The sequence below is a fragment of the Manis javanica genome, chromosome 2 (genome assembly GCF_040802235.1).
Source record: "Manis javanica isolate MJ-LG chromosome 2, MJ_LKY, whole genome shotgun sequence".
NCBI lineage: Eukaryota > Metazoa > Chordata > Mammalia > Pholidota > Manidae > Manis > Manis javanica.
Genome location: NC_133157.1, coordinates 36,384,874 through 36,408,683, shown reverse-complemented (window position 1 = coordinate 36,408,683; position 23,810 = coordinate 36,384,874). Strand labels below are relative to the sequence as shown.

The window sequence follows — 23,810 nt, the reverse complement described above, 5'->3', positions numbered from 1 at the left end:
TGGCTCAATCTCTAGAGGAGTATAAGGAAACAAACATATTAATAATACCTAGTGGTAAGACTTGAGGTGGCGATATGAACTGGGTAGTGTGTGATTGAGAAGGGAGTTGTTAGGCTTATTCTTAAGGGACTAGAAATAAGTATATAAGGGTGGGAATGTGAAAGGCATTGTCATCCTGAGAAAACAGCACTTCTAAAGATATGACCAACTTGGAAACTTTCCTAGAGTGTTAATAATTTTGGTTATGCCCCAGAAAAATCACAAAATTGAATACAGTTGTGGTTTTAATTTGCTAGCTGAGGGAGTGATCGGTAAAATGTTTTAGTTCTGGCTTGACGTTATATGGCAAGGAGAGACACCCTCATCCCAGGGATGGGAACAGGGACCTTCTTCCTGATAGAGGGTGGGTTTCAGGTGTACTAGAGCATTATCTGCTTCAGGAAATGGGAGTGATAGATATCTTGAGCTTGGTAGGTTTTGAAATCTACAGAGGTTTTAGAAGGGAGAGACCTCAATGGAAGAGGTAGAATTGTCTTACTGTGTTCCTGAGCACTCAAGAAAATACACTGGCACAAGAACAGATCCATATATCAGTGGAACAGGATAGAGAGCCCAGACATAAACCCATGCATATATGGTCCATTAAAAGACAAAGGAGCCATGAATATATGATGGGGAAAAGACAGCCTCTTCAATACTCTTGTTGAGAAACTGGACAGCTACATGCAAGAGAATGAAACTGGATTACTGTCTAACTCCATACACAAAAGTAAACTCGAAAGAGATCAGTCTTTGACCTTAATGTAAGACATGAAACCATAAAACTCTTAGAAGAAAACAGTCAAAAATCTCTTGAACATAAAAGCATGAACAATTTTTTCCTGGACACATCTCCTTGGGCACGGGAAACAAAAAATGAACAAGTGGGACTACATATAAAAAGGCTGTACAGCAAAGACACCATCAGCAGAAGAACAAGGTAACCTACAGTATGGGGGAATATGTTTGTAAAGGATTTATTCGATAAGGGGTTGACACCCAGAATATATAAAGAGTTCATATGTCTCAACACCAAAAAAACCCCAAATAACCCGGTTTAAAAATGGGCAGAGGACCTGAACAGACATTTTTTCAAAAAAGAAATAAAGATGGCCAACAGGCACATGAAAAGATGCTCCATATTGCTAATCATCAGGGAAATGCAAATCCAAACCACACAGTGAGATGATCACCTCACACCAGTCAGAGTGGCCTCTCTCCAAAAGACAAGAAATAAGTGTTGACAAGGATGTGGAGAAAAGGGAACCCTCCTGCACTGTTGGTGGGAATGTCAGTTGGTGCAGCCACTGTGGAGAGCAATATGGAGGTTCCTCAAAAATAATACAAATAGAAATACCATGTGACCAGTAATTCCACTTCTAGGAATTTACCCAAAGAAAACAAAATCCCTGATTCTAAAAGATACATGCACCTTTATGTTTATTGCCCTATTTTTACAATAGCCAAGATATGGAAGCAACCAAAGTGTCCATCAGTAAATGAATGCATAAAGAAGTGGTACATATACACAGTGGAATATTATTCAGCCATAAAAAGAAAGAAAGCCTGCCATTTGCAACAACATGGATGGAGCTAGAGGGTATTATGCTCAGTGAAATAAGCCAGGTGGAAAAAGATGAATACAATATGATTTCACTTATTTGTGGACTATAAAAACAAAACAAAGCAATGAACAAAATAGCAGTAGACTCATAGACACTTAGAAGAGACTGGTGGTTGCCGTGAGGGAGGGGTTGGGGTGGGTGGGTGAAAAGGGTGAGGGGGATAAAAGGGCACAGAAATTTTAAATCATAATGTAGGTTGGTCATTGGCTAGTAGTACAGCATGGAGAATGTAGTCAGTGATTCTATAAAATCTTCGTATGTTGACAGATAGTAATCGTACGAGGGGGGGTGAGGATTTAATAATGGGGGTAACTGTTTAACCACTGTATTGTATACTTGAAACCAATACAAGATTGTATATCAACTATACTTCAATTTAAAAAAAAAAGAAAATACACTAATGTGATGTCCAGAAGCAAGCCTTTACTAGTCACTAATACTCAAAAAGCATTACTCATTTTATAGGCTGTTTCATTGTCATGATGGTTCTGCCAGTAAGTTAACCCCAAACCTTGTCCAGCAAAGAAACCATAGTGTGTAGCTAGTGGGAGTCATATACAGGAGCCACTCTCATTTTGCCTGGCCCTATATAAATCACTGGTGCTGTCCTGGTCTTTCTGTATTACTCATCTGTGATAGGCAGAGAACCTCTAGGGAGTTAAAACAGTTTGGTTTCATATGGCTTGTGTCTTTTGTTAATCTTATTCTGATTCCCATGGTCTTGTCTGGTTTTTCTTTTTTTGAAAGTGCTATGCTGCTTAAGTTTTCTACATCTGCTCCAGAATGTAGTCTTTAGAAAACAAAAACTAGAATACTATCTTTGTACCAATTAAGAAATGATCCTAAAGCAGAGAAATCTTAATCAAGGAAGTTCTTTTGTTCATGTTCTATCATCGATTCAGCAGTATTTTTAAGTGCCTAATATGTGCCAGGCAATGTTGTAGGTTTTGAGACTACATCAGTGAATAAGAGACTTAAATCTTACCTGCAAGGAGCTTACGTTCCTTTGGGCAAGACAGACAATAAATGTAATTTAAAAATGAATTACATATTAGAAGGTAAGAAGTGCTATAAAGCAAAAGGTAGATGGTAACATGGGAGTACTGTAGTGAGGGCAGTGTAGTAATTTTAAATAGGGTGGTTAGGGTAAGCCTCACTGAGAAAGTGACATTTGAGCAGACTTGAAGAAGGTGAAAGAGTAAGTCATGCATATATCTGAGGGAACATTCCAGATAGAGCACCCAGTGCAGTTTTTTATGTGGGCTTAACCCTGTTGTGATTGAGGAACAGAGAATCACTGTGACTTGGGTACAGGGAGCAAGGAGGTGACCCTTAGGAGTTGAGGGCAGGTGGTAGTGGGTGTTGGGGAGACTGCTGTGGGCACTTTGTATTTACAGTAGGTACAATTGGAAGTAAACCCTAGTAAGATCAAATAGGCTTAAGTTTTCCTTAGAGACTTAGGGTCAGGAGAAGGTAGGTAAGCAGTCAGAAAGAGGAACTTTGTGTAGCTTCTAGTCTTAGGGTAGCATAAATTAATGTATCCTAGAGATAATAGCAAAACAAATAATAGAGTTTTTTGCTGATACTTTCTACTTTATTTTTGATTGTAGGGACTTTCAGTTACCTTGATGATGTCCCATTTAAAATAGGAGACAAATTCAAAACACCAGCTAAAGTTGGCCTACCTATTGGCTTCTCCTTGCCTGATTGTTTGCAGGTTGTCAGAGAAGTACAGGTAAGTGGTGATTTTTAGTTAAAGTTTAGTGCATTTAAAAATTTAAAGAGTAAGAATTTGCCATATAGTGAAGTAGAAAAAAATCATTCTCAGATCCCTTGTATTTCTTACTGTTCCTGTACTGTTTGACTCACATTCTTTTACTCGTGCTTGCATGCGTGCATGAGCACACACACACACACCCTTAAATGTGCTTAAATATCTATTACAGATCTTGTGTAATCTGTTAGACTGTGTATTCTTAGGATTCTGTGCCTTGTCCAAAGCAAACCCAATTTGCTTATTCACCTCTTTTCCTTTTCTCTCAATGTCCTCATTATCTTTTTGGTCACTCAAGTTAGATAATATATTTCTCATTGTTGTGTCTCACCTTTATCATCCAGTTCATCTTTATTTTTTTGCCTGGGCTATAACAGTAGCCTTTTTAACTGGCCCCTCTGCTTACAGCATTTTCCTTCAGTTTTACAAATTATTTCTAGAATAATTTGTTTTAAGTTTTAAGTTTTCACATCTCTATTAAAAAAATAATAATTCACCAATCCTTACTGAATCAAATCTAGACATAAGCTATGGTAAAGCACCTTAGCTGATCATTTCCACTGTGTTCCTGCCAAACTAGGTTATGAACCATTTGTTGAATATACTGTGTGTATCATCTGTCTATACCATGCTTTTTCTCATGGACTGTTCTCTCCACTTGGAATATTCTTCTCTTTCTTGCTGTACTAAAAGCTGTCTGCCTGTTAAAATTTATTTATTCTTCTAGACTGCTTAAATGCCATCTCCTGAAAAGCCTCTTTCTCAATCCTCCCATCTTTAAAGCTGAAAAGCTGAGTTATATGTAAATATGTAGAATTACTTCTTAAAAGCAGCAAATATTCCTATGTTTTGTGACTTCCTTTCTTCTTTAAACACACATTTATTGAATGCCTGCTTTTGAGCCGTGCTCTGCTAGAGCTGAGGATAGAGGTAAATGCCTTAGTTACTACTGTCCTCAAGGAGCTTTCAGTTAGAGAGGGAAACACATAGAAAAATAGAAGTTTCTCAAACACTTTGTCTTGTGAGTTAAGATTTTTAAAAATACAACTTTCTGCCAAAGAAGTTTTGTTTCTGGGGGATTCACTAACACATCACCATGTTACTCTAAAAACTATTTATTTAATCTTGCAGTCTGTATGCAGTGAGTCATCATAGTGGGAGAATTTCAGTTATTTTTGTTTAATAACATCTTTATCAAGAGAAAATTATTCACATACCATAAAATTCACCCTTTTAAAGTATGCAAATAAGTGGTTTTTAGTATATTCCAAGTTATATAATCATCTTTACTATCAAATTCCCAGAACATTTTCATCACTGCAAAGAGAAATGCAGTGCCTGTTACCAGTCACTCCCTATATTTCCCTCCCCCCAGCCCCTGGCAATCACTAAGTCTACTTTCTTTCTCTGGATTTGCCGATTCTGGGTGTATCATATATATGGAGTAATACAACATATAACCTTTTGTGACTATAGTGTATGTCCTCAAGGTTTCTCCATGTTACAGATGAAGTATTAGTACTTAATTCATTTATATGGCTTAATATTCCATTGTGTTGATATACCACATTTTGTTTATCCTTTCATTAACTGATAGACATTTTGGTGGTTTCCATGTTTTGGCTATAAGGAATAATGGTGCAGTGAACATTTATATATACAGGTGTTTGTGTGGAAATATGCTTCCAGTTTTCTTGGGTACATACATAGGACTGGAATTGTTGGGTCATAGGGTAACTGTATTCAGCCTTTTGGGGAATTGCCAGACTATCTTCTAAAGTGGCTGCCCCAGTTTACAATCCTGTCTATACTTCATGAGGGTTCCAGTTTCTTCACACCTCTGCCAATTTGTTGTTACTGTTTTTTTGGTTATATACACACTGTGGGTGTGCCATGGTCTCTTGTGGTTTGATGTGTATTTCCTTAGTTACTAATGATGTTGAGCGTCTTACATGTTTTTGAGTCCTGAGTAGATAATTCCTTATGTATGGAGATGTTATGGGCCAAGAAGAGATACAGAATTTCCCTTATAAAGTTTTACCTGTTCTCTTCATTTGGAGACAATATTCAGTGAACACCTTTCTGTGTGCAGGATACTATCAGCAGTATGATTTAAAAATGCCTCCATCTTCTGTCAGTAGTTCTCATATTATTCACTGCTTCATCTCTTCATTCAGAAAACTTTAGAATCCCAAATTGTGCTATTTTAGACTTTGCTGGGAATTTCCTATTTATTTGTAGTGTGAAGCACTGATAAGTGCCTGTCCTGTGCCCACTGTATTCCCAGGACCCTGTAATAACAAAAGAGGAGATGAAGGCTCTGAACTCTGTTGCTGTGTGGGGCAGTTGACTTTTTTGTTGTTGTTCTCTGTAATAGTGCCCTTAAATTTTTGATTGCCTGGGGTCTCCATTTGGGGATTTGGCTGTGGTATTGGTACTACCCCTCCCTCTTCCCCCTCGTCTAGAGAAGAATTAAATCTGGAGCCCAAGACAGATATATCTGAAGCTTCCTGTAACTTTATCTTGTTTGCCCTTGTATGACAGAACAAATTTGATTTTTCAGCTAAAAAATCCTTTAGCGTGAGCCAGTAAAATACACACGTAGTCTTTGCAGCCAGGGTCCACAGAGATTTCATTAAATGTGGGGTGGTAGTGGTGGTGGCCACAGTAGTAGGGGGTGGCCATAGTGTCATGGTTTAGAGCAGATTCTGGTGTCACTCATTCATGGGCTGGAATTGCCATGTAATAGCTGTGCAGTCTGCCAGATTTCTTCAACTCTCCAGGCTTCTATTTTCTCATCTGTAAGATGGGAATAATAAGTTTTTAAGGTTGTTAGAAGGATTAAGTAAAATAATGCATTTATAATTCTTATTCTGGTTCCTGGTACTCCATAAATGATGCTTTTTTTTATTATTGTACACTCAAACCACAATCTTATTTTTCACCATAATCTATTTTTTTCTGTGTTTTTATGTGTTCCAAGTATGGTACATTATTTTGGTAATTAAAACACAGAACTCAGTAAAAGTTTTATTTAAAAAAAGGGGACAAATTTCCAGTTGTTCTTGGGAGTAAAGCTTCAGAGACATGTGTTTATAGGTGGTGGGAAGTTGGTTACAGTCTCAGTATTTGGTGAAGGAAACTAATTGTAAAATTAGACTTCCTCCACAGAAGCAGCAGTCTTTGCCCATTGCTGTTTTCTGACTGTTCTGTTATTGCTAGAAAGGAAGCCCCATGATCCCCCCAGGTGTCTTTCTGGGGCCTAACAGCCTGCTCAGGGGTGTGAATTAACTTCTTGACATGTGCATTTCTAGGCTTCTCTTTTGTTGTTTGAAGCTGAAAGATGTGGGAATGACCAGAGGCACTTTATTATGTTTCTTCTACCCTGAAACTCTAGTCTTGGCAGTAGGTAGACCTCTTTCCTCTCCTTTCCCTTCTTTATTACTCTTACTGTCTTTCAACCTTGAATGTGCACACAGACTATGGTTAGCTCTGGTGCTTTAAACACCAAAGATTTTGTTTTCTCCTGTCTTAGGTGAATTTCATTTTAGATAATAGGTGCATTTTTTTTTTATATGTGCGAATTAAATTGTTTTGAACTGTGCTATGCTTTAAGCTGTTAAGGAACAGTGAACTGAATCTGTATGCAGTTTACACTGTAAAATCTTCATTTGAGTATGTGTAGATTTTTAAAAAATGTTTTATGCTTTATTGAAAGATTGTACTATGAGGCAGCATATGTTTCTAGAAATTATTACACAGCCAGAGCTTAGTTCTGAACCCAGATTTGATTCCTTATTGCTCAGAAAGCCAAAACTTGAGAGACAAGTGTGGTGAAAAGGGGAGGTCGCTTTGCTTTATTCAGGAAGCCAGCAGCCTGGGAAGTGGTGGATTAGTGTCCTAATACCATCTCCCTAGATTTCTTAACAAGCAGTTTTCCTGAATTTAGAGTACAATCTGTTCATTATAATTATTAGAAAGTAGTTTAAGAGCATAGAATCTGTAGTCAGACTGCCCAGGGTTCAGATCCAGGCTCTACCACCTACCTGCTTTTATGACCTTGGGCATAGCCCTTGTAAAGTGAGGGTAACAACAGTACCTGCTTTAAAGGGTTGTTGAGAAAATCTAGAGCATTACTATGTAAAAAGTGCTTAGAATCATGTGTGGCGCTTTATAAGTGCTTCTTAAATGTTAAGGGGTGGTTGTCATTGAGCATGAGATCTGTTTAGGGCATTGTGCTAGATAATAGATACTAATAGATACCCTAGGAAGGTCTAAAGCCCAGGTGTTGCCCATGGGAGGCTTGTGATATTGTTGGGGGAAGTGTTTAGAGAAAGATTAATGACTAGAGATTAAAGCTACATGTGGTCACATGAGCTCAGCATCAAATGGTAGAGACAGGTAAGAGTTATTAAGAGGAAGGAACGCCTGGCTATCAGAAAGGCTTCAGAGAATGTGGCTGAGCCCTGCCTGAGTGAAGGAGTCTAGGAAAGAAATTGGATTGAGGGGAGAGAAGGGAAGTGGCAAAGTACTTTTGGCTTGGTATCCAGGATTAGAGGTGGTGGGAACTCTTTGTAGAAGTAATCTGGGACCACAGTTTGATTAAACGATAAGAGGTCAGGGAGCCTTAGCCTTCCTGAGTGGGAATCATCCTGTGTACCTTAAATGCTGCCTTGCTCAATCCTCACCCAGTGCTGGTTGAGGAGGATGTGAAATGGGTGGAGGAATTGAGTCAGGGAGGTGCAGCACCTGGGTTCACACCTCCTTTCTCTGCTGTATCTTTGTAGTATGACTTTTCTTTGGAAAAAAAGACCATTGAGTGGGCTGAAGGTGTTAAAAAAATTGAAGAAGCCCAGCGGGAAGCACAGCACAAAGCTGGGGAAGCGGAAGCTAAAGTGAAATCTCAGAGTGGCGCCGAGAGCAACAGCACGATGAGCTTTTCCAGGACTCCCAGTACAACCACGATGCCACCTCCTATGAACCCCATCCTCGCCAGCTTACAGCACAACAGCATCCTCACCCCAACTCGGGTCAGCAGCAGCACCACAAAGCAGGAGGCCCTCAGCCCACCGCACGCAAAGGCAGATTTCAATCCTGCTGACTTTGAGTGTGAAGAAGACCCATTTGATAATCTGGAACTGAAAACTATTGATGAGAAGGAAGAGCTGAGAAACATTCTGGTAGGAACCACTGGACCTATTATGGCTCAGTTATTGGACAGTAACTTGCCCAGAGGCGGCTCTGGGTCTGTGTTACAGGATGAGGAGGTCCTGGCATCCCTGGAGCGGGCAGCTCTAGATTTCAAGCCTCTTCACAAACCCAATGGCTTTATAACCTTACCACAGTTGGGCAACTGTGAAAAGATGTCGCTGTCCTCCAAAGTGCCCCTCCCCCCAATCCCTGCAGTAAGCAATATCAAATCCCTGTCCTTCCCCAAACTTGACTCTGATGACAGCAGTCAGAAGACAGCCCAGCTGGCAAGCACTTTCCATAGCACATCCTGCCTCCGCAACGGCACGTTCCGGAATTCCCTCACGCCTTCCACCCAAAGCAGTGCCAGTGAGCTCAATGGGCATCATACTCTTGGGCTTTCAGCTTTGAACTTGGACAGTGGCACAGAAGTGCCAAGCCTGACCCCCTCTGATCTGATTTCCCATATGCCTTCTCACTCTGTCTTGTCTGTGTGCACAGAAGAATCATCACCTCCAAGTACAGGTCCCACGGTAAGCCTTTGAAATCCCCCTAAATGAGAGCGCCAACAATTTCTGAGTTCTTAGCAGTTGCCACCCTCATATTCTTCTTTGCCAGGTTTAGGGCAAGGTAGGGCATGGCCAACTTGGTCTCGCTTGAATATGTGGTTCAGGTTATTTTCCTGAGGAGCAGGATTATTAGCTTTGCATCTAAGCCTGGTTAATATTTGCTGTTCTTACCATCTTTCTGGTGTTTTCCTTTGAGAAGATAATGTGTGAATGATATTTTTCTGCCTAATCATTTTGTTCTTTGCTGTGCTGCTACATCTTATCTAGCCTTTTAATATGGCTTTCTTTGTACCTTTTTACTTTTTCCTATTACCTTTCTTTTTTTAAGGTTGCTGGTACTTCATTCTGTCTTCCCCTTGCTTGCCTCTGTCCATCTCATTCTGCCCTCAAGTTTGGTTTTTGTGTGTCCGGGGTTCAGCTAGCTTGGGGTTATGTTTCTTCAGACCAAATAGTGCCTTAGAAACTGGGAAATAATTTGTACTGGAAATTCAAGAAAAGGTAGAAATTTGTCATTTTTAAACCTGCAGGTTTTAATTCTTCCATTCTTTTTTTTTTTTTTTTTTTTTTTTTTTGCTTACTACTAAGGATTGTTTAGTTTTCCCCAAAGGAAGGGAGAAGGGAAGGTTGGAACTCAGATTCTGTGTTGAAAGATGGATTGATCCAAAAGCTGCAATTTGTATCACCCTGAAGAAAATCTGATTTTGTCACAAAAAGGTTACAGATACAGGAAAGTTCCTTGATTTGTCACCATAGGGCAGGCTTAGTTCTTGAAGTGGTTGTTTCAGCAGCATAGAACAGCACATTATTTCATCCTAGAATAGAAATAATTAGAGAAGTCCTAGAATGTTTTGCTGTACCAGTTCAGAATTTTAAAACGATAGTTAATCAAAATGACTATATGTAGAGCCAGAAAGGTGTCTGATTGTATTGGTGGGTTATCAGTTACAAACCATAATACCAGCTATTAGCTGGTCGAAAGGCGAGCCTTGGCTTGCAGCGAATGCAAAGTTCCTGGTGGATGATAGTCTCTCTGCAAGCACTTCCCTTATCGGAGAGCACACTGCTGCTTGTAAAGCAGCATGTACCTTGGCCCAGGTGAACTGCATAGTGTATAGCTCTCTAGTACTGGTTACCTCCTTAGGAATGTGCTTCCTCCTCACTCCTCCTGGTCAGTTGTTGGGCTCTGGTCAGCAGGATACACCTCTTCATGATACATTTTATACTTCAGAGAAATTACAAGCACTCTGGGGAAAGACGGAATCATCAGCTAAAACTTTGCCTCTCCCTACCCCCAATTTAACATTAGAAACCATTTAGAGACCAAAGCCAAGGAACTAATGGCAGAGGTCTTTCTCAAATCAGAACATTTGTAATTCTTTGACCTGCCTTATTCTGGAGTTTCTTTTGCACCCTTCCATTTCAGGATGGAAGGGGGCCTGCTGCTTGCTGGCTGGGGGACTTTCTGCCTTCAAGGGGCAGATGTAAACAAAGCTGGTGTTCTTCTAAGGAAGTCATGATTCTTAACCCCCAAGGAGCATGGATAGCCTCATTCCCATCGTGGCCCTTAGTGTGTCTGTGAGTCCCACCGTGAGAACCTTTCCGAGTGAAAGAAGCACTTCGCTCTAGCTTAGTAACTTGAGAGGGTGTAGGTAGGGGGAGTGCTCAACTGGACTGTACACACCCTTCACATAGGAACTCCCAGGGAAGTGTTCCTGGCATTTGGCTCTTATTGGCTATTTTAAGCCCAGCACTTGGGTCTGTTTTCAGATTTTTATTTTATTTTATTTTTTATTTTGGTATCATTAATGTACAATTACATGAGCAACATTATGTTTACCAGACTCCCCCCATTATCAAATCCCCACCACATACCCCATTACAGATACTGTCCATCAGCAGATTTTGATTTTATGTTTACTGTTTAAATAAACTGTTATAAGTTGAGAAATCCATGGGACCGTGTTGAGAGAAACAGTCTTGTTACGGGCCCTTATTCTTTCTGAGTTTAGCATAGAACTGCCTGACCTAGCCCTAGCCAGTGTCTCTTCCCACTGCCTGTCAGCCCTTGCTCTCACCTGTTAAACATTCTGCCATTGGGTTCTCTTTTTCCAGGTAGGGATATATTCCTTACTCTTTCACAGTTAATTCAGCAAAATATTTCTGCCTTTTCTATTATACTTCTGAGTTATGAATGATTCATAAGAGTAGTGCCAGTTTGCTTTTAAATTGTATTTTAAATAGTTGTTGACATACAGACTCTCTAGATTTTAGGTGTTTAACCTAAACCAGTTTATTTGAATCTGTTGATTGTTTTTATGTTGCTGTTGCTTTAATACTTGTGCAGACCTTCTCCATCTCTAGATTTTGAAAATAAATTTTTTTATCAAATACAAGCAAATTTTAATTAAGTTGCCTTTCAAAGGCTTACGTTGAAAAACAGTAGCTTTCTGCCTCATCTCTCCCCAACTCATTTTGTTTCCCAGTCAGACACTTTTAACTTTCTAAGGTATTTCTGCTGGGGTCTCTGTATATCTAAGTAAATAAGCTTATATTGCTTTTCCTAAATTTCTCAATTTTAGAGTTTAAGACTTGCTGTTTTAGCAGTTGAGGATTTAGCTCTTACAGCAGACCCTCTTTCTTCCACCCTTCCTATATCCTCCCTTCATGATACTTTGTCACAGATTTGGGGAAGGTTAACTGTTATTGAAGGGCCCCCACCAGTAAGATGGCAAACTTCCGGCTTCTCTTCGGGTCCTCGGTTCCCGCCGGCACCACCTGAAGCCCAATCACCTCTCGCTCCCCTCCCACTCCCAGCACCTAGCCAACAGCCACCAGCCCCGTAGAAGTGACACCTCAATCAATTCATGCCCCCTCCTATATAACCCAGCACCTTTCCCTAATAAAGCGGAACTCTCCGGTGAATTGCTGCTATGTGTCGCTCCTTTCCTTTCAGTTATTGTTCACATTATTATGATTCGGTAAGTGTTTATTGCTGAGCTCAAACAGCCTACTGTGAGTTTTTGTTTTTTTCAGCTTTTTTCTCAAACTGCCCTATTAAAAAATTTGTGTTTCTTGGTACACCTGTGGCTGATTTTGTCCAAATGCTCTGAGAGCCATCAAAGGCCTAATGATTTTCCCATTTAAACTTGTTGAAACATATTGACTAACCTGCCAGTTTTTGAGTCCATGAATATCCAAAAATGTTTAATTTTACCCTCGTGTGTGAATTTTGACTGGATTTAGATTTCTTAATTGGAGGACACTTTAAGAATTTTCAAGACATTGCTCCCTTTGCCCCCTTTTTTTCCTCCTTTACCCCCTTAAAAAACATTCTTAATTGAAGTGTAAGTTCTTCTGGTTTCTAGCATTCCTGTGCTGTTGAGTTCTTCTACCCATACTTGCCCTCCCCGCCCCCCGCAAAAAAAAAAGATTTTGGGGTCTTCATTTGAAATTTACCAGTGATGGGCCTTGTTTATTCATTGTGAGCCCTCCTAGATCCTTTCAAAACTAAGGTTCAGTTCATTTTTGGAATCTGGGATTTTTTTTAATAGTATCTTTTGGATATCTTTTCTGTTTTCTGTTCTTTTTGTGGAATTCCTATATGCTGCATGTTGGGCCTCCTTGACTGTTCTGATTCCCTATCCTTTTCTATTTTCTGTTTGTCTTTATGTTTTACTTTCTGGGATATATCCTTGGCTATCTTCTAACCTTTATTTTTTATTCTCAACCTTTTAAATGTTTTACTTTGTCATATTTTAAGTTTCCAAGTGCTTTATCAGTTCTCTGTTTTGGTTTGGTCTTATGTGGGTGGCTTTCGCTTTCTATTCATGTTTAAGAGCAAGGCACTTAAGAAAACAACAAAGAAAAGGAGGGGAATGTGTGTGTTGGGGTGTGCTTGCCTATCATTAACTTCACTGTAGGTTGAAGTTTGTTTTGAAGGGAGCTCTGCAAAATGTCAGCCTGCAAAAGTCTTGGGGGTTATTAACGTTTCTCCAGAGAACTCTGCTTGAGGGCTAAGGAAGGTCGGGGAGACTGCTACAGCCTTTTACTTAATCTCCCTTTTGGTTCTTGCACCTCACTCTGCTTTTGTGGTGCCGGGTGTTCCTAGTTCTCTCTGGTGTCTGGTTCACATTTTCTAGAGAGGAAACCTTCTGCCCCCTGCAGAGGGCTGGGACAGGGTAAGGGAGGTTATGCCTGAGGGGTTTACTACTATGATCTCTGAGGTTGTGCCCTCGCCTTACCCCACCAGTACCTGTTGCTTCCAAATGCTGAGTCCCTCTCGAGTTTTGAGGGGTTCTGTGGACTGACTCACCTTTCTCCCACTTATAACTTCATTGCTTCTGCTAGTTATCATGCCTCTGTAAAGTTTCATTGAATATATTGTCTACTGCTGTTCCCTTTTTTTTCTTTGACCTTAAAGGCTAATAACAAATTTAAATGTTTTATTATCATATTAGTGGGCTTTGGGGAAGGAGAATCAGTGTCAGTTTGTTGTGTTAAATGAAGTGTTCCCCTTTTGAAATCTAATAGGCCTCTCTCTATTCAACAGCTGTTGATCAGGGCCTTATAAGTGCCAAGCCCAAAGCCAGGCCCCAGGGATTCCAAAACGCCTGTAACGTGGTAACTGATGTCTAGGAGCTCACTTAATGTACTAACAATTGTGTCAGCAGTAAAACCCAAAAACTATTTTGGCTGTTGGTATTCCCAAGCCCAGGTAGATCCTGTCCCTGAAGAGAGAAAATCTTGGGACTTGCAAAATGGCCAGACTAGTGTGATCCAATCTACTCTTTAGTGACTCCTGTAACCTAATGACTGAGCCCTGCAGCTGGGCTGTGGGCAGTGTGCTGTGGGGGAGACGGTTAGGTGGAAGCAGCGGCCTCTTGAGACCTGTAGTCTTAGCTTTTCCTAACTGGCTTTGAGGAGAGTATCTTGTTAGAGCTCTGTAATTTTGGACATGCTTCTAGGTGGTGGATTCCCTGCCTCCTAACCCCTGGTGTTCCCCTCCCTCTCCAAAGAAGGAAATAAAATTCTGTTGAAACATTTTCCATGCTTCTTGGGAGCTGGGCCCAGCTGTGAACTAGCGTGAGACCTTGTTCCATCATGGTTGGTTTTTTGGCCAAGGGAATGAACTGCCTTCATGCTGTGGGTCTGATTCATTATCAGAAGTAGTGGGAGGAGTTAATTGTGGGAATCTGTACCCTAATCAGCCTGGAGTTAGTAAGGTATAGTAGCAGGGAACAGGCTGCCTGTAGCCAGTGCAGTAGAGGCTGGGCCTTAGAGTCCACATTCTATCCTTGAGGGCCCAGCCTGGTATGGCTAATAGTTGTTCAGTCCTGGTTGTATAAGGATGGCAATGGTAGCCAGAAATCAAAGCACAGTGTGCCTGGTGTGGGAGAAAGGTGGAGTGCCCTCAAAGCTCTGGGGCCCTGAGCTAGCCATGTGTGGGCCCAGCCCAGTGATAGAAGTGAGGGAGAGAGACATTGTTGGGAGAGTCAGCCCTAGAGTGAGGGTTTTTGAAGTGAATGATCCCTTTCACACAACCACCTTGGAAATGGAGGATGGAATCCCAGACAGAAATCACAGCAGTCATCTTGGGCCTCAGTCCTGTGGGTGGTCTCCAAACATGCCCAGGGGGTTGGGTGTGGAAGAATGTGGCTGTTGTGGGGTTTTCTCATTCTGCAATGTGGGATGAGGGTGGGGGAATAGGGGACAGCCACACTTGCTCTGTCTCCCCATCCTGTCCCTCAGCTGCAGCTCTCCTACCCCTGTCATTTCTCTTCAGGGTGTCTGGCCAGCATCCTGGTCCTTTTCTTTGAGGCAGACTGCTCAACTGGGGATTTGATTAGTGTCAAGAATGGCAACCCCTGGACTGAGCCACTTAAGTGATGTGTCTTCTGGTGCCCACATCTTTCTTCTTGTCTGATCCTCTTGTTTCTCTACTACCAGGTCACACCTCCTAATTTCTCAGTGTCACAAGTGCCCAACACTCCTAGCTGTCCCCAGGCCTATTCTGAACTGCAGACACTGTCCCCCAGTGAGCGGCAGTGTGTGGAAACAGTGGTCAACATGGGCTACTCATATGAGTGTGTTCTGAGAGCCATGAAGAAGAAAGGAGAGAATATCGAGCAGGTGAGTGGTTGGTGGTGGTGGGGGGTGGGGGGGTGGCCAGTCAGGAGAAAGGCCTGTGTCTCTCCTAGAGCCCCTCAGACTCACAGCACCAGAGTTCTTTCCTGTGAGCTTGGGGGGACTTAGGGTGCTTTGTTGGAGAAACTAGCAGCCTTAGCAGCAGTACTACTGCTGAGGGAAAGCCCTAGGTGTAATGGAGCTGCTGGACTCTTACCCAGCTACTGCTTTCTCTGCCCCTCCTAAGAGGGCTCCCTTGGCTGAGGTAAAGTCACATGTCTCCTTCCAGAAATGTTTACTCCCTGTCACAGCTACCTCTAGGGAGTTCCAGAATAGGGTACTGGAGTTTTAAACCTGAGGGCATTTTCTGACTTGGGCTGTTTCTCAGAAGAATATCCTTCCCAGGCTATGGAGTCGAAATCCTAGGAGATGGGAGTCAGCTGTGGTAGAGACTTGTTTGAAAAATGGCTCCTCATGTTCACAAGTGTGTGCCTGTCTGTTCAGCAAGTAGTCATTGAGGTCCTGCTGTGTTGGATACAGTTTAAGGTCTGTCCAGCATCTGATAGCTGGACTGGGAAGCAGACATCACACTAGCTGGTTTAAGACGCTTGGGAAGCAGAGCACTGTGGCAGTAGGTGTTCAAACTTCATTTCTTTTCTTAGATTCTTGACTATCTCTTTGCACATGGACAGCTCTGTGAGAAGGGCTTCGACCCGCTTTTAGTGGAGGAGGCTCTGGAAATGCACCAGTGTTCAGAGGAAAAGGTAGGAATCTTCATGCTTCACAGGACCTCTCTGGAAAGGAGGGGCAAAATAGTCTGTCCTGAGGTTTACCCCTGGCCCACAACCCCCTCTCCCTACTGCAGATTGAGGCAGTCAGAGCATGGAATCTTTCAAGTGTCCAGATATTTTGTTAGTTTGGGTTGAAATCTAGAATTCCAGGGAAGGGAAGGGAAAGATGACCTGGGCAAAAAACCACATACGTGAGGGTGACTGGAGAAATAGACACTTTGCCTAGCCTGCTCCCTGGAGAGCAGTCATTTCTGGGTTCAATATCCTGCCTTGGTGGGAATGTGACTCTGGGTGATGGGACCTGAACAAAGGTCAGCAAGAGTTGGGACTGGGCATGGCTCCCGAAGGATGATGGGCTGTGGTGTCAACCTGTTGGCCCCAGCTTCCTCCACAGCCCTCTTCTGCTTGCTCAGGGACCTTAGAGTGGCACCTGAGGCTCTGGTGAAGGATGCAGATGCCCCTAAGCAACGCCCTATGCACACATTCATCCACTCAGCTGTGCTGTGTGACCAGACCCCTTTCTTCAATCTGTATTCTGTTCAACCCCTTAGATGATGGAGTTTCTTCAGTTAATGAGCAAATTTAAGGAAATGGGCTTTGAACTGAAAGACATTAAGGAAGTTCTCCTCTTACACAACAATGACCAGGACAGTGCTTTGGAAGACCTCATGGCTCGGGCGGGAGCCAGCTGAGACCAGGCCCAGCCTAGGCTCTGCCACGGAACCACCCCTGCTGGAGGCCCTGAGGCACCCCTACCTGTGGGGAAGAAGGGACATACTTCCAGATTTTCTTTTGGGGATGAAGGTCAGGTTTGGAGACTGTGCTTGCCTGTCTCTATGAGCCTAGGCCCTGAGCTGGGGAGAAAATGGGGAAGATTTGGGTACGTGAATGCCCCCAGAACTGTTCTGGCTCCTTCCATATTAAATGTATTTGTATTTTGAGAAGTGTCCTTCCCACTATGGCCCTCCAGAGAGACTTCCATGTTCTTTCTGGAGTCTGTATGTCCTCAGCCGAAACCTGGCCTAGGTGCCGAAAGGAGTCAGGGAGAACGGGTGGAAGGACCAGACTCTCCGTGCTGCTGTGGGGCTAGATGCTTTCCTCCCCTGCACTGGTGGACTGACTTCTAGTCCAAGTTGAGTGCAATTGAAAGGTTCTTCCAGGGTTTTTCTTTTTCCCCTTTTAACAAAAGTCTCTTAGTGTTACACTGGTTCTGCAGTGTCTCTGCAGTGCAAAGAATGCCCTTTTCCCTGTGGGGCCCTGAGTTTGCCTCTCTGTCAGGCACTTCACCGTGCTTCCTCACCCCAGTCCTTCTTTTGGCTTGGTTTGCACCACAATCCTGTGCTACCCAGGAATTTAGAGCCCCCTGCTCTAGGAAACAGTTACCAGTTTAAGAAACCATTGACCCCTTCCTGGCACATTGAGTGGGGGATAAATAGGCTGCGATTTAGTTGCCCAGCGTTATTGCCACCTTGGTTCTCCTTGAGAACAGTCTCTGTCCAGCCCTCTGCTCTAGGATGACACCGCGCCTAACACCTAGTCATAGAAATGAGTCTCTTTGGTTTGTTTTGTATTATGTTATATATCATTAAAGATCTAAATACAAAGGCTATACCGTCTTGATGAATTTAAAGTAATTTGCTAACTATTTTGATTCTTCAGAAAGAACTACTAATAAAAATTTAAAAGGTATGTCTTCTTGTGATAATTTTTTTATTGCCAAGGGCTGTTTTACTGAGGGCTGGGGGTGAAGGGATTGCCTAGGGATGGAACAGGACCTAACCATTTTCTGTCATTTCTGTAGTTTCTTCCCACTATAGGCCTGTGGGACCCAGGAGCTGGTCTTCCAGTCTGCCCAGGTTTGTGGTTGGCAGAGGCAAGCCCCGACAAGGGTCTATTTAAATGTCACCTTGCTGTCTCTGGGCAAAGGGATTATGCCTTCCTGAAAGACTGTGGAGGTGAGATAGGCTGGGCTTTTGGGAGAGTCTCCCAGAAATGAGGGGAAAAAAATCCCTTTTCCTGTGAGCAGAATCAGACATTTATGTTCTCTTGAGACATAGGCAGGAGTAGCTTCAGACTGCTTCACCAGCTCTCTTGTAGCTGATAGAACTAGATTTATCCCTAAATATTCTTCTTATACTTCATACCATCCCACAGGCCTTGTGCTAGTATCCGGGAGTGAGGGTCTCTAATTTTTAGTGATCCATGTGAGAAGAGGCTGTAGAACCTTTGGGTCAGGAAGCACCAAGCTGGAAAGAGGTTGCCCTCTGGTGGTCTGATCAAGTATGGCAGAGATTGTAAAAGGGTGGTCGGGCTGCAGAGCTGCCCATCTCTGCCGCTTAAATTCCCTCATTCAATGCCAAGATGCTGAACACAGGCCCTTGAGAAGGGGAGATCCTGGGTGAAGGTGAGGGCAGGAGATGGACTGCCCTGAGATCCTCCAGCTCTTCAGCTTTCCCATGAGGGATGTGTGTGGCAGGTGAGGAGTCTTAGGAACCGGGAATTGCCACAGGAGAATGAGGGCTACTGGCCAGCAAAAGGCATAGGTGGGAAGAGAATAAATAATAATGCAGTGATTGACATGGGCACCCTCTTCGGTGTCAGTGCTGACTGCAGGCAGGGAGGGAAACTGGAGGCATAAAGCCTGTCCCGTATTTGCTGTTCAAGACACGTCAAAGTTTATTCATTTTACATTTTCAGAAGCCAACCTAATGTCCCAAATCAATCTCCAAGGGCTGATGGGGCAGAGCTCACTCCCCCATTCCACTAGCACCGCTGTTTGAGCTTTTGGCCAAGTCTTAAAGAAAGGCACTGAATTTGGCTGAAAAGCCTGTGGGCTGAACATGTTTCCTTCCCAGATTGTGATCTCTGACTGCTAGGTTACCACTGGCCACCGCATCCTCTGAGCCTCAAATTCAGAAAGTTTTTAAAAGTGTTTCCACAAATAAACAATGAGTAAGACAAATTCTCTTCCAGCCCTAAAGAAAAGGGAGGGGGCATATTAAGTTCTTTGCATGGGTCTATCCTTTCTTACAGATGCTCCTGTGCTGGGAACTGAGGGACACTGGCTTGGTCCTGAGAGAGGAGCTGGGGCCCAACCAAGGCCATATGTGGTTGAGGAATGGGTTCTGGTATCTGCAGAGAGGACCTGGCAGAGGCCCATCCAGTCCCTGAGAGCCCAGCACAGCTTCCTGAGCTGCTCCTGCCACCCTAGACTGGACCTTGCTCTCAGACACCATTGTTTTCTCAGGGGCTGCAGTAGGCCTGTGGCCCATGGCAGGCCAGGTACAGCTGCAGCTGGCTCCTCAGACTCTGGATGCACTGGGATTTCAGAACCATGATTTCATCCAACTGGGTCACAAAATCTTCAAAATTCTGAGAAAGGAAACAAAGGACAAATGGAAGCTTATGCTCTTGGTGGCCCTCTACCAGAGCTACTTTTCTAGTCCCTTCTCTTACAGGGACATTTCTGAGCCCAGGCCCCTTTTCCTGGAAAACCTTCAGGACAGGTACTGTGGCACAAGGTAGGGCCAGCTTCTGTGCATTTGAGAACGTAGAGAGGTATGTTACAGGGCAAAGCGGTGTTTTTGTATAAGTACCTCTGGTCTGCACATGGCATGTCACTGTTGCTGTCACAGAGAGACCCCAACAAGCCACTAGGAAGGCAGAATGAAGGCGTACAGAGGCTGGAAATGTTTTAGCCTTGAAATGGGCAATAAAGCACCATTTCCCACCTGTCCTTGCACCCCTTCAACTATCTGAGAGGGATGGCAAAAGTAGGCTCAAGGCCTCAAAAATGGTTAGAGTGTGATAGCAGACCGTTACCCCACATGTAACCACAACAGATAAGGGCGACCATCAAACTTGCTGCTGGCTAATTCCCAACAGCCCCTGCATGTCCTGCCAAGGCCACTTACATTAGGAACCAGTTGGCTCATCAGGGTCTCCTCCTTGAAGCCCAGCTCCGCCATTTCATCCAGCTGTTCCTGGTGTGCTTGGATGACCGCTTGCCTGGGAATACCAGAGGGGACACTATGATCCTCTGGGCCTTCTGTTCTCCTGAACAGCTTTCTGGAGCTGGGCCTCATTGCTAGGCCAAGAGCTGCCTCTACCCAGAGTGGTCAAGGCTCTGACCAGGGCCAGCCCACCACCACCGCCCACCTTATCTATTCTTAGGACTGTCAAGAAACTAAGGAGTACCAACAAAATACTGGGAGAGGGGTGGGCTTCTCAAGCTGCCTCCTACCTCCCCAGGTACACTGAGGGACAGGCCTGGGTGCTGCTTCTACATCAGTGCTGCCTACAGCTTCCTGCAGAAAGGCTCAAGGATGCGACACTTGGCACTGCTGTCATTGAGTGGGGAAGGGGGTCCAGATACCAAAGCAGGGGGTTTGAGCTAGAAGCTGGAGGCTCTGCCTTTTTGTCAGACCTTGCTGATGGGTGGAGACCACTGGAGACAGACAATCCACCTGCGACAGGCAGGCACCTCAGCTGTGTGTTCCTGAATGTCCTTCTCTTTGTCCATGGCCCTGGCCTGAGCCCAGTGGGCAGGAGGCACACAGCCAGCCTGGCAACCAGCCTTGGTATCAGGAGCCTTAGCATAAGGCTGTAACCTTACAGGATTCCCACAGGCCACCCTGCTCTCCAACTCCTGGGCCTCTTATGTGGAGGGGGGCCCTCCAGGATCTCCCCACCTCCTGTCTTTCACATCCTTTGCACTGCCATCTCATCTCTGTTGCACTGCTCAGAGCATCCTTTGTGGAAAGCAGCCAAACCCCGTTTTTCACGTTCCCCATCTTGGAAGGTGCCCAGGCGGTCTTAGCTCTGGAGTCACAAGGCTGCAGCTGCATTGTCTCTGGGCAGCACTTCCAGGAACACAGACCAAACAGAATGGAGAGGAGGATTCTGATCTTAACCACAGGTCATATGCTTGCTTAAGGCTTTTCTAGGCTGAGGATCCACCCACTCTGACAGACCTGCTTTAATAAATTATTCCTGCTGTTCGTGTCAGACGCTTTTAGGCAGGCTCCCTTGAGAAGCTGGACAAAGCCTCTCTCACTGCAGTATAGCTCTGACACTGAGCCAACTACAGCCATGCCCATCATAGACAAAACAGTAAGCTGGAGTAGGAGTAGGGGCGCCAGAGGGAATCAGGTGTTAGGGAGAAAGTCTAACTTACTGTGCATGCCCCAGGGTGGGCTGATGGAGTGTCCCTGCCGTCTTGGGAGAGCAGCTGGGGACCAGGGAAGAGCCTGCCTTTGCTAAGCACCTGGGGATCATCCTGCATTTGAGCCACGTAATGTCCTCATTGTAGCAGGGCAACTTGACAGGGTCTGTGCGCACACCTGGCTCCTGCCAGTAGAGCCCTGTTGGATGCCTTCTGTCCTGGGCCCAGGGCTGGTCAGCCACATCACTACTTCCTGTTTGTGGAATGAGTGTAGGCTCACCGTGGGGTACCCCACTATGTGTGTTGGGGAAGGGCTTTCCTGGGAAACCCTGGGAGCTGCCCAGCTCTGTCCCCTCAGCATTGGCATCATACTGTGCTCTGTCTCCGTGTTGCTGGGAGTAGAGTGCAATCTCTCTGCTCTGGCAGACCTCCCCCAGGTCAGCCTCCCTGTTGGGCAGCTTGTCAGCTGGGTGTTGATGGATGGGTGATGGGGACAGAGCTGGAAGATCACCACCAGGCTTGTTGTCAGGGGGAGATGATGACAGCCACAGGTGCCCAGTTGCTAAAGACACTGGCAGGACTGCCTCTTGATCACCAGATGACCCTGTGTAGCTCCCAGCTGGCCCCTTTGTACCCACTGCCAGTAGACTGTGTGCAGCCTCATCCTTGGCCAGATGGTCCAAAGGAGGAGAGCACTCATGGTCTAGGTTCTCCAGGAGGGACACAGTGAGAGGAGCCATCAGTCCAGAAGCACATTCGGAACACGTGCCTAGTTCCCCTCTAGAGCCTTCTCCTTGGAAAGGGTTATTGTTTTTCATTGTTCTGGTTGCCAGAGCCAGCCTATCTTCGCTGACTTCTCTCAGAGGTGTGCTGACTGGGTCTCTTTGGCCTGGGGATCCAGGAACTGTAACTTGGCATAGTGAGAAAGTGAAACCACCTTCCTCCAGGGATGATGAGCTGCCCTCAGCCTGCCCAGGACCTTCACTTCTGAAGGCATCCTGTCTGAGATCAAAGGCTGGGCTGCCATCTGTTTTCTGGCTACATACAAAGTCTACCTGTGAGCAGTAAGGCTTCTCTGCCAGGTTCTCCATTGGAGAAGACCCTGAGGAGGTGGAGTCCTTCTCTTTGCTCCAGTCCAAGGGCACCGTACTTGGGCTGTGACCATAATTCAGTGCTGCTCTTCTGTGGCTCGTGGGGTCCCTGGAAAACATCCAGTTTCCTCTTTGACCATTATCATCTGTCTGAGGGCTGAAAAACAGACTCAGCTGCCTTTCGGCCACCTGCTCATCAGGACCTTGTTCCCTCTGATGAAGGAAGAATGAGCCTTCATTAGTCTCCAGGGTGTTTCTCTCCTTTGTGGTCCTCTGACTGGACACATGTGAGAAAGAATCTTCACTGAAATCACTGTCATCAAGGTCCTCAACTTGGGCTCCATCACTGTTCTCGGAATAAGAGCAGAAGGAAGGAGGGGCCTCACTCTGGAGCCGCCCCTCTAGGGTTCTGCATAAAAACCTTTCCAGTGGCTGGTGCTGTAACTTCTGTTGGAGGAGAGGTGGCTGCTGGAACTGCTGGTGATAAAAGCGCAAATGTTCCTCCCTTTCCTGCTGGCGTGGAGGGATGCTTGTCCAAGCCTCAGATGCTGGCCTGGCAGGCATACCTGCCCAGCTGCCCTGACTGTACTCTGCTAAGTGGCAGATGTTGCCAAAGGAGAGCGCAACTTGTGACACAAACTGCTTCTGCACTGGCCGCGCGGTCGGCACGTTCCTGCACTTGGAGTGTGGTTTGCCATGCACCAGGCCTGGGCCAGGGGCCCTGCTTTCCACCCTGCTGGAAGTTTTGTTGCCAATTTGATTTTTCTCAGAGTACAGTGGAGCTGACTCTTCTGTTCTCGTTTTGGTTAAATGTCCAGACCGTGTGCTCCCCTTGACAGGGCTGGCTGGAAGGACCCACTCTTGGGGAGAACTCCCTCTGGAGCCGTGCCTTTTACCAGGGACTTTGGGTAGAGATGCAAAAGGGATGTTGGGTGAGTGGCTGGCCAGAGGACGGGCCTTCCCTCTTGTGGAGCCATGTGCCATGGTGAGCGACTGCTGAAGCCCCAGCTTGACTCGTTTTGGAGAGCACTTGTCTGGTGGGACCACAGCGGGGGTCTGAATTTGTTTCGGAGAAGAGTTTCCAGATGTCCTATTTCGACTGGTAGCTGAAGTGCTACACTTAATGCCTTTCTTTAGTTCTTTGACCCTGTAAATGACCATTTTATGTTAAATATATACTTTTGCATATTCTATATTCTTTTTCTACAGCTTTCAGGGAAAACAAAAACCAAAAAAAAGTATTACAAGGATTTGGAGTTTTCTTTTTATCTGGGGAAGAATAAGAGGAAACGGGGAGATTTGTTTCAGCATGAGATACCTACCTCTCTTTACCTAAACAAAAAAGTCTGGGGTCTTCCCTGAGGATATAAACATGCACCTAACATTATATGATCAGAAGAGTGTTGCAAATACCACAGTCCCATGTGAGGGACAGGCCAGGGGA

General features: G+C 44.6%; 2 protein-coding genes across 9 annotated transcripts in view; one reads left to right on the top strand and one right to left on the bottom strand.

Annotated features, from left to right (window-relative positions):
• UBAP1 (ubiquitin associated protein 1) overlaps positions 1–17,720 on the top strand; it is an 87,021-nt gene extending 69,301 nt beyond the window's left edge. For 6 of the 8 annotated variants that reach the window (XM_037009840.2, XM_037009844.2, XM_037009841.2 and 3 more), the window contains 5 exons: positions 3,275–3,399; positions 8,226–9,161; positions 15,144–15,326; positions 15,983–16,084; positions 16,663–17,720. In XM_037009840.2, the coding sequence (XP_036865735.1) occupies positions 3,275–3,399; positions 8,226–9,161; positions 15,144–15,326; positions 15,983–16,084; positions 16,663–16,803 (1,487 nt within the window). In that variant the 3' untranslated portion in view covers positions 16,804–17,720. The remainder of the gene's footprint in view (positions 1–3,274; positions 3,400–8,225; positions 9,162–15,143; positions 15,327–15,982; positions 16,085–16,662) is intronic. The other 2 variants (XM_037009842.2, XM_073228110.1) reach the window with 1 other exon arrangement.
• Positions 17,721–17,952: 232 nt separating this feature from the next.
• The window catches only part of KIF24 (kinesin family member 24), an 81,046-nt gene continuing 75,188 nt past the window's right edge, over positions 17,953–23,810 (bottom strand). Inside the window, exons 11-13 of the mRNA XM_017657617.3 lie at positions 21,288–23,513; positions 20,026–20,119; positions 17,953–19,483 (exon numbers count right to left, since the gene is read on the bottom strand). Of these exons, the coding sequence (XP_017513106.3) occupies positions 19,355–19,483; positions 20,026–20,119; positions 21,288–23,513 (2,449 nt within the window). The 3' untranslated portion in view covers positions 17,953–19,354. The remainder of the gene's footprint in view (positions 19,484–20,025; positions 20,120–21,287; positions 23,514–23,810) is intronic.